Source organism: Hakea prostrata, chromosome 9 (assembly GCF_041222555.1).
Source record: "Hakea prostrata isolate BN-2017 chromosome 9, UWA_Hpros_2, whole genome shotgun sequence".
NCBI lineage: Eukaryota > Viridiplantae > Streptophyta > Magnoliopsida > Proteales > Proteaceae > Hakea > Hakea prostrata.
In genome coordinates, this window is record NC_142608.1 from 46,501,943 (window position 1) to 46,520,337 (window position 18,395).

At 39.5% G+C, this 18,395-nt stretch overlaps 1 protein-coding gene across 1 annotated transcript; it reads left to right on the forward strand.

The window, feature by feature from the left end:
• Nucleotides 1-1,333: 1,333 nt before the first annotated feature.
• On the forward strand, nucleotides 1,334-8,563 carry LOC149005344 (Transducin/WD40 repeat-like superfamily protein). Its single transcript, XM_089169365.1, has 3 exons — nucleotides 1,334-2,106; nucleotides 5,424-5,727; nucleotides 8,392-8,563. The coding sequence occupies exons 1-3, from the start codon at nucleotides 1,468-1,470 to the stop codon at nucleotides 8,463-8,465; spliced, it is 1,017 nt and encodes a 338-aa protein (XP_089025491.1). The 5' UTR covers nucleotides 1,334-1,467; the 3' UTR covers nucleotides 8,466-8,563.
• The last annotated feature ends 9,832 nt before the right edge of the window (nucleotides 8,564-18,395 follow it).

The following is an 18,395-nucleotide window of genomic DNA, read 5'->3' on the forward strand; positions in this document are numbered from 1 at the left end:
AGAGGTTCAGGGGTGTTCGGCTCCATCAGAAATTAAATGTACAATGCCCAAGAGATATGCAAGGTAGGCCCTCTGCTCACTCAAGATGACATCTCTAGATCGTAGCTCCTCAGGCGATTGATTTACTCATGGCTAACGGCAAACGCACCAGCAGCAAGGAAGAAGAGGAACATGGAGGATGGAGAAGAAAAGAACGACAAAAACCCTTCCATTTGTTCTTTTTAGGGGGTGCACTATTCACAACCACTGGTAGTTTGGCTACTATGTTGTTGTTAGCCTAGACCCTCGTGGCTTGATCCTACTGGCTTTTGTAATACTCATCTCTCTGATGTCCGAAAATGTGTATCAACATTAGAGAGAACCCTCTCCTTTTAAACTCGGAGACAACTAATAGTAATTTTGTAGTCTCTCATAGAATTAAATTCGGTGGAACCTTCTATAACCCAGAATCTCTTCATTACTCTGGGCATCAGGAATCCAATCCTGACTTGCTTTCAAAGTTGGATTAGATTGACATTGTAGTTTGTTCATAACTCAAGGCATTAGAAATCAAATCCTAACTTGCTGCCCTCAGGCTGAGTGACATAGATGGAGAAAGGGCAAAGGAGATGCTAGGGCTATGGGAAATTTACTTGAAGAAAATGACAAGGTCAAGTTAAGCCTTTAGACATTGTTCTTCTGTCGCCTACCCCTAAGGGTCAACCTCAATCTCACCTTTTTTGAGCTTGTAAAATCTGTGGTCATGGATACGTTTTTGAAACAGTGGACAGTCCCTTACATAGAAGCACCAAGCTCATGGAGATTTGTATAAAGCCTTCATCTCTTCACAATTTCTTTTTCAATCTATTATGTCTATGGGCTCGCAATCCAAGAGATATTACACATTTATTAAAAAATTGAAATTTGGTCCAGTTACACTAAATTGGGCTCAACATTAGTGCTGCACGGTTAATGCACAATACTTTGATCTTGCCATTTGCAGCACTCCTTAATCCAGAGAGTATCTCCTAGGAGTGCCCAATGAATTATGAGACATGAGACGTGTGACACATGGATTATACTGATCGGATGGTTAAAAATAAATAATCTATTTTCACCCAAAATAAAACCCAAATGCAGGCCAATGGAGGAGTAGTAGGATGGTTAGGAACCCGCTTCTCAGTGGAGAGGTCATGGGTTCAACTCCTGCCGGCGGCATATGTAATATCCCTATCCCCATATATAAAAAGCGCCTTTGTAATGGAAGCCTTTCTGTTTTTAAGAGGAAGACGATAAGAAGTGTTTTATTTAGGGTGAAACTAATTTATTTTTAACCATTGGATTAATATAATCCAGTCATCAACTGCTGATAACTCAGTGCACTCCTGAATAGAGAGGAGCCGAACCTAAAATTATTTCCCTAGGTTTGCTGCCTGCTCTAACTTCCGCTGTTACAGGGCTGCAGTTCATTGAGAAGAGAGAGACGCCATGACTCTAGTTGCAGGCTCATACGAGAAATTTATATGGGGATACAAACTCACGACCCGAGGCTCTCCAACTCTGAAACCTCTCTTCTCTTACCCATCACACCTCTCCACCATCAAATGTGTGGCTGTCGCCGGCCCTGTTGCCGTCTCCGGCGGAGCGGACGACGCCATCAAAATCTACGACCTTTCCACTTCTTCCGAGGTCGGAAACCTAATGGACCATAAAGGCGCCGTTACTGCTCTGTCCTTCTACACACCCCCTTCTCTTTCCTTTCCTCGTAATCTACTCAGTGGTTCAGAAGACGGCACCGTGTGCATCTATGACGCCGACCCTTTTGTTCATCTCAAGACTCTGTCGGCTCACAAGAGAGGGGTTAATGATCTTGCGATACATCCTTCCGGGAGACTTGCGGTGACTGTTGGCAGAGATTCTACTTTTTCTCTCATGAATTTGGTGAGAGGGAAGAGGAGCTTTCATTGTAAATTGGGCAAGGAGGCAACCATGCTTAGTTATAACGATGAAGGAAATAAATTCTTTATGGTGATGGACGAGAAGATTTCGGTGCACGAATCAGAGGATACGAAGTTGATTTTCGAGATGGAAAATAAAAAGAGGGTTCTTTCTATAGCCCCCGGCTCGGTTAGTTCCCTTTCTAGAATTGAACTTCTTATATGATTGCTACCTTCAATTTTTATTACTTCTGCTACTGAACCATAGAATTGGTTTAGAGGATGCTGAGTGTTATTTAGTTGATGTGTGACACAAGAAGGAATAGGGAATTATGGTTATTTGGTTAAACTGAACACAAACTTGTCCATGAGTTACCTGTAGTTATTTGCGCTTGCATTATATGTTAAATCAATTTTGACCTAGGTATTTCTTTATTGCCTGGTTCTTGGATGTAAGAGAAAGTGAGGTGGATGGGTAGTAGACTAGTAGTTCACTACTGATATGTGCAAGAATGGGGTTCTGGCAGCGAGATACTTCCAGCCATGCTTGTTTACTCTTGGCAAATGATTGGTCTTGCTCCCCCACGCCCAAAAAAAGAAAAAAGAAAAAAAAAAGGTTTTCTGGAGACTTTGATCTGGTTGTTAAATAAATAGGTTACTGTGTACGTCTGTGGATCCTTGATATTGATTTGTATTACCTTTCCCCAGAGCAAACCTTCAATGCCTAGGTTTTGTCTGTTGCCTTCTTGATGTCCTTTTGTTTTTCCAGGCCCCCTCAATGCCTTGAATTATTTGTGTTGAAATGGTATTTCCAGGCTGCAATTTTTCCTCCTGACTTCATAAAACCTTCTTTATTTGTCTGTCTTCAAACTTCATGTACAATCACTGAGTACTAGTCTATCCTGGTTACTGAAATTAAACCTCAACTATAGTTTTGGGGTTATATCAAACTTAACACCATGTCCTGTGATGCAGCAGGATTCGAGGTGGAGCTCCAGTCACTTTTTTTTTTTTTTTTGCAGCCTTTATTTTGGATTTAATTAGATCCAAATAACCTGCCTCACTTTGTGATGTAAAACCCAATTTTAGGGTTAGGTTTCCTAGAATGGATTCTCTAAATTAAGTATTTCCTAGAATCTTCCTGCAATCTAATGAACAATTTGGGAAACATGGAAAAGTTAGGTTTTATCAAACCTAAGATGGCTTTTTATGAGATGATAGGATATTGTGAATCTCTAAGGGCCTATTTGGTTACTTGAGTCTGTAGATTTCAAAAATCTAGAGATTTCAAATCTATAGACTTCAAATCTCTAGAGTCATGGTTCATAAAATTAATTGTTTGGTTAGCTTGAATTTTTGGAATGAAATTTGTAGATTTATCCTAAAAAAAATATTTTATTGAATTATGGTTCAAATGTTTAACGTTTTGATAGTAGGGGTGAAATCCAGAGTTTCACCTCATATACCCATAAATCTACAGATTCACGTTGTTAGTGTAAAAAGGTGAATCTCTAGATTTCATGAATCTAGAGATTCACACAACCAAACGTGTAAAAATCTCCCAGTTGTGAATCCAGAGATTTCAAATCTCTAGATTCATGTAACCAAACAAGCCCTAAAGAAATTATGGGAAAATCTTAGGGACAAGTCAGGATTGTTGACATATCACCTAAGGGATGGGTTTGAGATACCCAAGAATAATATGGGATGAGAGAAATATGAGTGGAAGGGAATTATGGTTTCTAAATAGAATTGGGTTTGAGAAGGGATCTTATGATGGATATGGGTTGGATGTTTGAAAGGGAAAAGAATCTCTTCTATTTCTTCCTTGATCTTCCTTTCCTTTTCTTCTTCTCTTTCTTTCTTTCTTGTTCTCTTTCTGTTTTTCTAATTCTGCCCCAAGGAATTAGAGCCAGATAGAGAGGGACCGAGAGGTTTACAGAGGGAGGGAGGGTGGGGGAGGGTAGGGAGGGAGGGGCTGCTTTTGAAAAGGGAAGGGGTAGGGGACCCTTGCGATGGGAGAGGAGAAGGGGGAAGGGGCTGGGATTACTGAAACTTGAAAAACCTTTGAACAGCTGCTGGAATTTTCAAAGAAGAGTTCTAGACAGAGTTGCTGATCATTGAAGAAGATAGCTTTACTTAAAATTTGCCATGGCCCCCTCAATCAGGAACTATGATCCTCAAACTCAATACTCTTATTCAAATAATCGAACTTGAAGAATTGCAAAGAAATAGTAGGGTATTTATAGCCTACTAAAAGATGCTAAATCTAAGTAGCATTCCTTTATAAATTAGGATCCTACCACATTAATCACAACCGATCAAATAAATAATAAAAGATCTAACAGACTCTAATTGACACATGCTGAAATCAAATCTTAATTAACTAAAGACTCTAATTAGCACATGCTAAAATTTATTTTATTAAAAACTCTAATTGACATGTGCTGGAATCAATACGAACTAAAGACTCAAGGATTCTTATTTAACTCAAACTAAACTTCCTAACTGACTGAAACTCTTCAGAAAATAAAAGAGAAAATTCTGAAAGTAAAAATCAGCAATTATTTGGGCTGGTTTTGACCAGAAACACCCCCTTTTAGGCTAAGATGGGCCCACCTTAGGGTTTCAGCCAGGCGGGATAACTAGACGGCCAAGACTTAGATTTGAACTTTGAATAATTGGGATTGGTGACAAATCGGTTGCTTAGGTCTTGTTTCAAGTATGACCTCAAGTAGAGCTGATTGGAGGACAAAAATCAATGTAGCTGACCCATGTATTTGGGAAAAGGCTTAACTGTTTTTTGTTCTTGGTGGTGATAGAAACGGCCGCTACTGATTCTGATTCGAATTTGGAAGGTTCAGGAAGAAGTTGCCAAAATCCCTAAAAGGACCATGCTTGATTGGCTGATCCTTATTCCCTGAACCTTGCCTACTACCTTCTGTAGGCTGTAGCCCTAGCTCTGTAATACCCCTTGATTTGTTCTTATTAGTACGACTTCTTATTGTTTGAACTTTGTTTTATGTTGCTTTTGTTTTCCTCTTTTTCTAAATCCACTTTGTTAACTCTTTGTAGTGGTCCTCACTCCTCAGTAGATATGTCTTACTTGAAAATGATTTCCTGTTTCAAATTGTGGTGCTAAGGCTTCCTGTTAACCTTCTATTCTAGCTGTTAGAAGCTGTTGTTCATTCGATATTTATGAATGCGGATCTAATCTCATATGATTATGCTCCTCTGTATGTCTCAAAATAATACTTGCCTATAGTAGATACGGATATGCCTATTAAAAAGGTTTAAGGAATTTAATTAGTGGTCTATCAAGTTAAAGAAAGCAATCAATACCTGTGAAACTCAGTTGATGGAAACTGCTATGATTTTTTAAGGCACCAGATGTTGTAACGTGTTGAAAAGTTAATACTGATGCCTGTGATTAGTATCTTTACTTCTTCAGGGGTCAACTGTTCTTCCTGCCCCTTATGATGTTTTGTATCTTTATGATTGTTACAGAACGGACTCTTATTTTCTGGAGGAGAAGACCGCAGTGTCACTGCCTGGGATACGAAAAGCGGCAAAGTTGCATTCAGCATTGAGGGTGCTCATTCATCGCGTGTGAAAGGTGTTGTTGTTTTGACGCGTAATGATGGTGGTGACAATGGTGACGTTGATGACCCCTATCTAGTAGCATCTGCATCATCAGATGGGGTCATACGGGTCTGGGATATCCGCACGGCCGAGAAGGTGAAGCCAAATCCACTGGTTGAGGCTAACACAAAATCAAGGCTGACTTGTCTGGCTGGTTCTTCTAGTAAATGTGAGTCATTAATACTTGTTTGATCTTTCTCTCTCTCTCTCTCTCTCTTTCGGTTTCTTAGCTGGAGCCTTGATAATGTTGTGTGAACCCCTAAGCATCTTGATTATAGTTAGATCAAATTTCTGTCACTCCCCTATACTTAGATCCTATTTACTAAAACTCCCCTGCTTAAACTTTCATGTCTGATTCCCCCCAAAATCCAAACTCTCACCTCTTCTTCTCCCTTGATGTTTTTAGATACCCAAGTTACCTTTCTAGTTTCCTAATCTAGTTGTTTTCTCTTTGGGTCATATTTTTTTGTTCAAACCCATTACTTGAATCATTGAAATATCTTATATTCTCGACCACTGAAATTAACTAAGGATTGCTGCCGAGACAGATCTGATGTTTGGAAATTCCTCACCAGTGTATTCCCGCTGAGAGAACTTTATTTAGAATAAACATTTGGTCATTAGAGCCGCCTCCCCCATCATACCTCCATTGCCACTGCCTTCTTTGACAAATCCTTACATGTTAAGCTGACCTCCGCCACCATGATTGGTTAGCTGTGTACCACTTCTACTCAAATTAAAGTGACCATCTTTCTCTATTTCCATGTCTCTTTGTTTCTCTTTAATTCGTTTAGTTGGTAGTGGAGGACTAATTCCTCTTATGTTCTTCTCAATTGTTCTACTTGAATAAGTTCAATCAGATTCAGAAATTTAAATAAATTTTTGTTGCAGATTGTCGATTTCTCCAATTCTGTTTTAATCAATACTGTAGCTTCTGGTGCTGAGAAGAGAACCCAAAACGATTTATCAAAATTTTTAATTTAGCTTTTAATCTACTACTCGATGTAGAGGACAAGTTAGAAATTAGGAATTGCAGGTGAGCAAATAGATGCAAAGATCATGAATAATCCACTGAAAATGGTAGAGATCTGATAGAGTATTAGCTTTTCATGTCTCCACTATTGCACTTGCCAGTTACTCCCTTGGCAGTCATCCTTAGTTATTTATTTTTATTTTTAAGTTAATTTTAGTGCTTGAGAACATATAAGATTGTTTAATGGTTCAAGTCATAGGTTTTAACCAAATAATATGAACCGAGGAGAAACCAACCAGGTTTTAAAAATAGAGTGGTAGCTTGGGTATTTGAAACATCAAGGGAGAAGAAGAAGTCGGAGTTTGAATTTTTGGGGGATTCAAATGTGAAAGTTTGAGTAGAGTTTTACTAAAGATAGGTGAGTGATAGAAATTTTCTCATATGGTTAAATATAAACTAGATAACTTGTTAGATCTAGCTGAAAGAAAAGGCTTGTCAAAAAGTTAACAGTGGTGGGAAGTGGAACTTTCATTCATTGTTGAGGTAGTAGTTATAAGTAGAAGCGGCATTTTCACACTGCACTTTTTATTTGTAAAATAGGTGGAGCTGCACTTCTGTTTTGCAGTTGAACACCCTATTGTGATTCATGTGGGAAAAATAGTTGTCTGCAACAGTTAGGGAAAGCAATGGAGAAACAATGGCCTCCTTCCGGGATTTTAACTATTGAATATTTATTATTTTTTTTAAAACCTTCAGAGGTTTGATAGAAGCCACAAAGAATGATGCATAGCACTTGATGCCTTATTAATCAAAGCCATAGGGATCATCCTTGTAAAATCATACACGAGTAAGAAAGATTTATATGAGAGATTTATGTTGAAATTTTTTTACTTAAGTCATGGACAGCCTGCTACATAATAATGTTATGTGGGCTGGGGCACACCTATTTGTGCTATGTAGAAGTCAAAATTTGCAGAAATTTTGGATTTGAATGATCTGAAAGGTCCCTTCCTCACTTGCAAAGTTCCCGCCCAAGTAGAATTTTCCTTGTGGCAAACTAAATATTGACAATTTCAGAATTACCAATAGTGTTTTCATGGAACACAAGGGGGTGTGTGGGCTTATATGAGAGGGTATGGTAGTAAATGATTGAATTGGATCTCTAGGTATCTATCAGTCAAAATTTCTAGGTCATCTTTCTGCAGGGCACAATTATGTGTGCTGCGCACAAAAAATTAAGTCAGGCAGGGCCATCCCCATATATCCTTTTCCCCTGACAATAAACATAAGATATATTTCTATTTTTTTTAATTTATTTCTGGAGGGAACTCCAGAACACCTGGCTGCCATTCGAAAATTTTATTAATAATCGAAGTAGGTCCAGGGTTTGTCTAGAACAAACATCTATATTGGAGAGATCACATCAAAACAAGAAAATCTATTGGACTATGGCAATGATGTATTACAAACATACGAGTTTCATGCATCAAAGGAGGAAAATTGTTTATATTCAATATTTTGTTTGTTGTGCACTGACCAAATTATTAAGATTCATGACATACATGAAAGTATCTTTTCTGTTATATGGAGTGGTTTTGTAGGCAAGCTGTATAGGCATGACCTGTCTAAGAGGTATAGTTAGTGTGTTTGCCAGTGTTTCTGTTGTGTTAGCGTATACAGGTTTATAGAGATTTGGAGTGTGATAAATATTGAATTCTTTTACCCTGCAATTATTGGAGGCTTTCCCTGGGTTTATGTATGCGTATATCAAGTTTAGGATAAACTGCTCACCCATTCTCTGTTTGTTGGATTGATATCATTCCAGTGCATTTTAACTAATTGTTTCTTTCTGTGTCTCAGCTTATCAAAAACGGCAGATGGGTAATTGTGTTACAAACAGAGAACAAGATATAATGATGGAAGATTTTCGTTAGTTTTGCGGGAAGGCAGAGAGTATCATGAAGTTACATTACACTGAAAAAATCTTATGTCAGTGGATATTCATACAAGTGCTTGTGAGATCGCTGAGAAATCAATTTTGTATTTTAGGAATGAGCTTGCATTGTCAACGGTAATATGAGGATGGTTCAGTCATTGTATGGTTCATAATTTACAGTCAAGTTTCTAGGGAAATATATTTTACTGTTGGTTAATCTTACAGACTTGAACCACTGTAGGTTTTAAGCTCTCTTGTGTGAAATTGATTTGATTACCTATACTTTCTTCCCTTTTAAAGCTCGTAAGGCAGGTTTTATAACACTTACCACCACCCCCACGCCCCCTCGAAATTTATTAAGCCCATTTTCTTGTAGATGTGTGACATGTGTTCTAACATTACATCAAATGGTTAAAATCTATTTATAAATCATTTCAAAGAGTTGATTGATGTGACATGTATATGGATTTTTACTATTTGATGTGATGTTGAGACACATGTACTCTGACTCGACTCATCCTCTTGGACTTGGTGATCTCTCAGCACAATCTAGCTGCATTGGTCCAATGGTCCTCGTGCCAACAGGATACCCCATGTCTCTAGTCGTCATCTCCTCGTCATCCAGCCTCACCCCGAAATACCTATAGATGAGCGTCAATAGTCGCCCAAAGCAAAGATTCCTAGTACTTGGATGCTCGACGATCTCGATCATGACATTCTATATAACTAAGGCATCCATCACTGACACTTTATGATGATGTCCTGCCCTCAATATAATATTCATACCCACGATTCAGCCGATAACCCTAGCCGAAGGAGTCATCTCACCACTAATCCGTGGACGATAACAGCGATCATCATTTCAAAGTGTAGCGCAAATCTCTCAAAGCTCATAGGGGAAGTAGATGTCTGCCTAGCCCCTCACCCGCGGGTATCCAGACACATGCATGCGGTTAGTGAGGTACCCCTAAGATCTCCGCTAGTGTGCGTGTAGAAAAATGAATCTGTGTCTCTCTAATCTGACTCTCTACCACCAATTGAAGATGACCTCCTCCCAGACCCTCTTCGAATGATGTCAAATTGTTGTAGAACAACCGCACTAACTTTGGACACACTAGTAAATCCCCAATAAATAAGTGTGTCCATCGCATTGTGTCAAACCTCTGCCTAATCCTGAATGTCCTCAACTCTCATAATCGTAGTAGCCGCCCATGCTTAATACGGCAATGCCCAAAGTATACCTCATATAGAAACTCCGCTAGTGGTGTAACGAAGCGGTATCGATCTATAACATCCGCTCGTGGCTGAACTGGAACCTGACCTCTATCTCTCCTGGCACCTACTAGGCGACCTCATCCCTGACCGCATCCTCATCCCTACATAGTGTCTATATCTGTAGAGAAGATGAAAGAAGTCGAATGTCGAGAAATTACCAAACAAATTCAGCAAGAAGGGCATTTTCGTAATTTTTTGAAAATTTTCGATTTTGGCGGAATTTCGATTTAAACATACTAGCATGTGCATAATACTTGGAATAGCATGCTAATGAAGTTCATTTGAAGAAAATCTATTGAAATCGCGGTCTAAAGCCAAAAATTCAGTAAGCTAGAAAGGGGGATTTTTGCTTTTAAGTCAAAATTTGGATTTTTGGAAATGTTGGAATTGGTTGAAACAAATTGCATGAGTACATCTAGCAAATCATTGCTAGCATGTAGCAACTGTTTTGGTGTTAAAATTCCTAGCTGTGAAATCCAAACCTATCCTAGCCCTAACCCTGACTCGGAAACCCGGTTGTTTATAAGTCCAAAGACCCGGAGTAAAGAAAGAAGTCAACTCTGGGCCATCTCAGTGGAAGATATGAAATCTAACTCTGAACCCATGGATGTTGATGATGGTGTTCCAATCTTGGAAATATGTGCAGAACTAGAAAGGAAACTGCACCTGACTGAAGATGAGATTAGTTGAAGGACTTGGAGTATTATCTGACTTGGTTTGAAGGCATTTTTACACCCTAGGTATGTCACTTGATGTGTGTGTACAAGCCCTTTAGGTTTGGTGTCCATTTGATCCTCCAATTCCCCGTTTGAACTTTGTTGATCTGATTGGTCGATTGATTGGTCGACTGGGCCAGTCGACCAAGCATTCGACCAATAGTGTGTTAAATCCGAGAAACTCAAATTTTAGGGTTTTTCACTCTCTATTTAAACACACTTTGTGTTTCGTAGTGTCCTCTGCCTCCAAAACACTCTGAGAACGTGGGAAGACTCGTTTGAAACTCTCTTCGGTGATTTCGAAGATTTCTCTGCAAGATCTGAAGTCTCTCATCTTAGATCTACCAATTCAAGGTTAGTAATCTCTTCGGTGTCATGATTTATTCTTCTTTAATCTTGTTCTTGTTTGAGATTGGGAAGAAGATGTTGCATCCTTGCAACCATCTCTTCCATGATCTCATTCTTTCTTTAGGGTTTATGATCAGTATAGAGATCTCAACCCTAATTCTTGTATGATCCTTTTGAAACCCTAGTTCTTCTTATGGATCTGATTTCTTAACCGACCGAATCTAATTTTCATGACGTACTTGTATTTGATTCTGATTACCTTTTTCTTCGTTGGGATCTAAATCATCCCTTGTATTTTCTGTGATTTTCATAGTATATTTTTATCGAATTCTAGGGTTTTCACCCAATTTGGGAAACCATGATTTTAAATTGAAGGTAATGTTTTAATCATTATTAGTGCCCGATCTATACTCCCTTAGTGTTAGAATACTATCCTAAAGTTTTCCTCCAAGTTTCGTGAAGTTCCAAACCCTGTAGATTGAGTTTCAGATCAGAATTCCCGTATTTGCTTCGTACTGACTCTGTTGGTCGACTGGGTCAGTAGACCAATCAATCGACCAATGAAGATAGTAGCTCTGTTTTTCGCTCTGATTCTTTTGCTCTCTGATCTTTTAGACTTCTTTCCTAATGTTGTATCTATGGTTGTTAGGGGTTTAATTGCTAAGTTTGGAACCTCTCTCTTTGATCTTTGGATTATCTTCTATGATAATTAAAGTAAGGACAGTTATTTCATAATAACATAGATCGCTTTACTTTGGTTTCTAATTTAAGAAACTTTGAGTTTAACTAATGTTCTTATATTTTATACTTCTGATGTACTATTGTAAGTATAGTAGCACTTCACTTATCTTTTCTTTTTCATTATTCAAGATTATATGAAATGCTTATTACTGCATATTGTTTAATGATTGGATTATGCTTTTACATTTTCTTGGTATGATGAAGTGTTGATTGTGTATATCATGACTGATCTGAGAATGTGTTGGATTAAGTATGGTTTGGGATTGAGAGGTGTCCTTTTGACACTTCTGTCCTTGGACATCAACGGAAATAGTAAGGGATATTTCTGGGGTTGCCCATTGACACTTTCATGAACCATTGGTTGTCATACTTAAGGCTATCTAGCAGTGTTTGGCTAGGATGTCCCTGTTATATCAGACCCTAGTTGAAGGGGTATTGAGACCGAATGACCCATGGTAGCAATGGGGATTCATGGGTGCTCAAGACCGGTAACCAACCCGTGAGAGGACAGGAATCACATTTTGGGGCCCATTTATTGGGAGGGTTGCATATGGATAGACTTGGGCTCATGGGCGCTCAAGAGCAATAACCAACCCGTGAGGGGACATGAGAGCTTCCTATTTACCATATGTAGATAACCAATAGGGTTAATGAGTCCGTAGTCCGGGACTATGAGGACTCTAGTGTGAAGGATACCGGAAAGGATCCTGAAAGGGGAGGAATGGACGTATCTAGAGCTGAGTTGATGTGACTAAGTAGATGACTTGCATTGGGCTAGGCTTAACCCTGACATGCACCAATACTTAGACCAATGGTGATGTGAGAGAGTGGTGACCTAACCCCCAACCATGGAATGTCCCGAGGGATGACGGACCCATTACCAATCGGAGCCAAGTGACTGAGACTTACCTAGAGAAGTATGGTGCTATGACTTAAAGCATGTCTGCCAATAGAGACCAGCATACATAGAGTTTAGATGCATACATACATTATCTGTTTCATATTGCATTGCATCTTGTTATGCTCTGTTGCATGTTATTTATGTTGTCATGAGTTAACTTGCCTTGCTGAGTTCATTTGAACTCACTCCTTTTTGTGCAATCTTTTTGTTAGATTATCCTACAGGTATTGACTATTATGAAGGACAATACGATGAAGCGCAAGCCGATGAAGCGTACTACACGCAAGGTACTGGCAACAATGAAGATCCCCTGATGATCCCTCGAGCGATCACGTTGCGTACTACGATTAGACATAACGTAGAATTGGAACATATGTGTTGGATTGATGAAGTCCACTATTTTGAAGATGTTATCTATAGAATAAAAAACTCGTAGTTCAGTTTTATTTTCTTTCCTTACTTTTCTTTAGAAACAATTGTAATTCTTTTTTAGACTTATGTGCTACATTCCGCTGTAACTGTGGAGTGAGATTCCGCCTCACTCTACTTCTTTTTGATGTGCTTACATCTGGTATCGTTTTCCGCACTCTGATTATACTGATATTCATTTCCTGATTTAGATCTTTTATTTATAATGTTACCCTTGATTTTATCCATTCATGATTATGTTATTGCATATGTGGGAGGATGATTTCCTTGATACTTGATCTTCGAGGCTGTGGATCACACACCTGGGTATGTGAGTTAGGGTACCGGCTAGGGGGATGTGACACTAGCGATTTGAGAGTAACCAAATTTTTACTAAATTGGGGATTTTCGGTTTGCGTTAGCGAAAGCAAGTTTGTGTTGGTGTTTATACTTGATGTTTAAGGTGTAATAATGCAAGGAAACTATGGGAATATGTTGCAAAACATGCATAAACATGTTGCTAACCTATAACAACAAGTATATCATGGTATTTCAAGAAATCTATGTGAAGAACCCAACTTGAGAAGAAGATGAACAATGTTTACCTTGCTTTGATGTTCATTGTATGTTGTATTGATCTTGTTGAAGCTTTAAACCATTTGGAATCACTTTGAAAACCCATGCAAGATTGTTTTCCAGAGCCCTCTCTGAAGAGAAATGAGTAAGAAATGAGTTTTGAAGTGGGGAATGAGGTTAAAAGCTTATTTTTCATATGATGTGTTGCTTTTTTGACTGACCAATCAACTAGCCAGTCGACCAGCTGAAGGCTGAAGCTAGTATGCTGGTTTTTTGTGGAAATTTTGTATTTTTGACCAATGTTTGATTGTTTGCTTACTATATTGATGATTCTAAGTATGATTTAAGCATTCTAATCATATGGTCAAGTTGTTGTTGACGAATCTTCAAATTTCGGTGTTGTTATCTTTTGGTTTTGCAGAATGGTTGTCCTAAGAAATTGTCTCGTTGGTTCCGAAAGCACCGGCAATGAAGAAGTACCCGCTGGTGGTTCTAAGCAGCAGACTCAGGAGAATAGTCATACCACCAATGAAATTCTTGGTGCTCCATTTATTGGAAGTTTCCGAGACATTGCCAGCGTCATAAGTAACATGATGCAGCAGCAGGCCAATTAGTTTAACCAAATGATGTCTGGCTTCATGACACTCCATAATGAGACTCACACCGGTGCGCATGGGAACCCTAATGCCGCAGCCCCGTATGCGGATAGGTTTACTGGGACTCCACATACTTGGTTGATGGAAAGCTTCTTGAAGTTGCAAGTGCCTTCGTTCATTGGTGTCACAAAGGATACTCTATTCCCAAACAAATGGTTGTGAGAATCGGAGAAAGCTTTCAGGAATTTGCAATGTTCGGATGCTCAAAAGGTTTTATTTGCCGAGCGAAGCTTCAAGGACGAAGCCGATACATTGTGGACTTCCACCCGGCCCATTCTTGAGGATCTGCATGCCAGTGTTGTCTCGTGGGATTTGTTCAAGGAAGCTTTTTGTAAGAACTATTTCCCCGAAGCAGTGAAGGACGCCAAGGAAGTTGAGTTCATGGCGTTTGTGCAAGGTTCGATGTCTGTTCTGGACTACCAGCAGAAGTTTGAAGAACTCTTTTTCTTCACCCCTGATTCCATCACGCCTGAAGTTCTTTAAAGGTCTGTGGCCTACGATCAAGGCATATCTCACTGTTCTCCTTCTTGAGAGCTATGCCCAGGTTGTGTAGAATTCGAAGAAGCTTGAGGAGACTGAGAAAGAGAGCGCCCGTGTTCATAGGCCTTGGCAGCCAAGGAACCCTGGCTTTTGTGAGACTTGCACCTTATCCTGCTCCTGCGTATCAGCCAAGGAGTTTAGGTCAAAGTTCCAGTTTTGCTCATGTGGGCTAGCATAGTTAGTTTGGTGGAGTTAGACCTGCAGGAGTTGTGCAACCTTCTCGGCCTGGGATTGTGAATCCTAGACCCATGTTTTAGAGACCTCCTGTTGTAGCAACTCCGGTTGGATTAGGGGACCCTGCTTGTTTCTATTGTAAGCAGACTGGACACTTTGCTTGCAATTTCCCTAAGAGACCGGCTCAGCCATTTGCCCTTGCAGCAAAGAGTGCCCCTGCCCCTCCTGTCGGAAGAGTGTTCAGTATGTTTGGTGCAGAGCAAGATGTGAATCATGATGTGGTAACAGGTACATTGTTAGTCGCTTTTATACATGCATTTGTTCTATTTGATACTAGTGCATTTCATTCGTTAATTTCATTTGCATTGGTTATGAAGACTAACCTAACACCCAAGAGCTTATCTAGTTGTTTGATGATTAGTACCCCTGTTGGATCTATTGTAAAACTAGATAGAGTGTTAGAAGATTGTCCTGTTTTGGTTTGTGAAAAGAATCTGAAGGCGAATTTAGTGCTTTTTGACATGAAGGATTTTGATGTGATTCTAGGAATTGATTGGCTGACATCCCACAATGCTGTAATTTTGTGTTCTTCGAAGAGAATTCAGTTCTAGATGTGTGGGAATTCAGTTTTTGAACTTCAAGGTGAGAAGGGAAGAATTAGTAAGAAGACTTTGACCGCATTGATGCAAGTCTGTGCATTGGTGGAAAGTGCTTCACCTGGAAGCAAGGTCAAGGAAGGGAAGAAGCTTGAAGAAGTCAAGGTTGTTAGTGACTTTGCGGATGTTTTCCCTGATGATCTGTCAAGATTGCCCCCCTGATAGAGAGGTTGAGTTTTCTATTGATTTGTCTCCAGGAGTTGCTCCGGTATCTAAAGCCCCGTATAGAATGACACCTACCGAGTTGGAAGAGCTGCAAGCACAGCTGAATGAGCTCTTAGTTAGATGTTTTATACAGCCTAGTGTATCACCTTGGGGAGCTCTGGTTTTGTTTGTGAAGAAGAAGGACGATAGCAAGCGTCTATGCATTGATTATTGGGAGTTGAATAAGTTGACCGTCAAGAATAGATATCCGTTGCCCCGAATTGATGATCTTTTCGATCAGTTGAAAGGTGCAGCCGTGTTCTCGAAGATTGATTTAAGGACTGGATATCATCAGTGAAAGTGAAGTCAAGTGATATCTTCAAGACAGCTTTTAGAACAAGATATGGACATTATGAGTTTAGAGTTATGCCTTTTGGTTTAACTAATGCTCCGTATGTGTTCATGGATCTCATGAACCGAGTATTTCATGATGTGCTTGACAAGTTTGTGATCGTCTTCATTGATGACATCTTGATCTATTCAAAGAATGAAGAAGAGCATGTGAAACATCTAAATTTCACGTTGCAAAGGTTGAGAGAAAAGAAGCTCTATGCTAAATTTATCAAGTGTGACTTTTGGCTCTCAAGGGTAGTATTTCTCAGCCATGTGGTTTCAGCCGAAGGTATTCGTGTTGATCCTAAAAAGGTGCAAGCAATTGCCGATTGGGAAAGACCGAAGATCGTGATGGAAATAAGAAGTTTTCTAGGATTGGCGGGATACTACAAAAGGTTTATTGAGAACTTTTCTAGGTTGGGTACTCCTATGACTAAGCTAACTAGAAAGGAAGAGAAGTTTGTGTGGGCCAAAGCGTGTGAGAAGAATTTCCAAGAGCTGAAAGTTAGATTGACAAGTGCCTTGGTTTTTACTATACCTGATAGCTCCGGTGGTTTGACAGTCTACGTTGATGCTTCAAAGATTGGTTTGGGTTACGTGTTGATGCAACATGGTAAGGTGGTGGCTTATGCTTCTCAGCAATTGAAGAATTATGAGCGGAACTATCCCACTCATGATTTGGAACTTGCCACTGTTTTCTTTACTTTGAAGATTTGGAGACATTACCTGTATGTGAGAAAACTGCTATTTTCACAAATCATAAAAGTTTGAAATACTTCTTTACCCAAAAGGAGTTGAATATGAGACAAAGAAGATGGTTAGAATTGGTCTCTGATTATGACTGTGACATTCAGTATCACCCTGGTAAGGCGAATGTGGTTGTTGATGCTCTTAGCAAGAAAAGTCAAAAGAAAGTGTTGGGCTTGAATGCCTTGAGCCAACCTTTGTTGTCTTCGATTGCGGGACTTGGTTTAGAAGTTGTTCCTGAAGGTTCAGATTTTGTTCTTTCTGCCATGACAGCAAGATCCACCCTTAGAGACAGAATTGTTGCTCTGCAAGGTTCTGATCAGGAATTGAAGGAGAAGATTGAGAAGATTTCTGATTTTGGTATGTCTATGGATGGTGCTTTACTGTTTATAGGAAGACTTTGTGTGCCGGCTGTTGAAGAAATTAAGAAGGAAATATTGAAGGAAGCACACCAGTCTATTTTCACAGTACACCCAGGAAGTACCAAGATGTACAAGGACTTAAGGGAATATTTTTTGTGAATTGGTTTGAAGGTCGATGTGGAAGATTTTGTGGCCAAGTGTGAGACTTGTCAACGTGTGAAAGCCATTCATCAACCTCCGTCTGGATTACTTCAGCCCCTTCCTATTCCTACTTGGAAGTGGGAAGACATTTCTATGGACCTTGTGACTAGCTTGACCTAGACAAGTAAAGGCAATGATACTGTATGGGTAATCGTTGATAGGTTGACCAAATTAGCCCATTTCATTCCTATGAAGATCACTCATACTTTGGATAAGCTAGCTAGGCTTTATGTGGACAATGTGGTGCGTCTGGCACGGAGTGCCGTAAGTATTTTTTCTGATCATGATCCTAGGTTCAGCTCAAGGTTTTTGAATAATTTGCAGAAAGCCTTGGGAACCCAGTTAAATCTGAAGTATAGCTCATCATCCACAGTCTGATGGACAATCTGAGCGAACAACTCAAATTTTGGAAGACATGCTTAGATCTTGTGTTTTGGATATGGGTGGCAATTGGGAAGACCACTTAGCTTTGGTTGAGTTTGCCTATAACAACAGTTACCAAGCAACAATAGGCATGGCTCCATTCAAGGCTTTGTATGGTAACACTTGTAGGACACCCTTGTATTGGACTGAGACCGGTGAAAGAAAAGTCTTGGGTCCGAAAAAGATTGAAGCTACAAGTGCGATGGTTGATATGATTAGGGAAATGATTAAGTTTACTCAGTCTAGATAGAAATCCTATACGGATAAGAGAAGGACTAATTTGGAATTTCAGATTGGAGAGAAAGTTTTCCTAAAGGTATCACCTATGAATGGTGTGATGAGATTCAATATGAAAGGAAAGCTTAGCCCTCACTTCATTGGACCTTTCAAGATTCTTGAGAAGGTTGGACCTGTCACATATCGTTTGGCCTTACCCCCATCTCTTGCTGGAGTTCATAATGTGTTTCATGTGTCGATGCTTCAGAAGTACATAAAGAATCTGGAATACATACTATAGCAAGCACCTAAAGGACTTAGTGCTGATCTTTCCTATGATGAAGAGCCAGCTGAAAATCCTAGAGAAGAAGGACAAACAGTTGCAGAATCGTACCATTCCTCTGGTAAATATTCGGTGGAAGAATCACACCCTTGAAGAAGCTTCATGGGA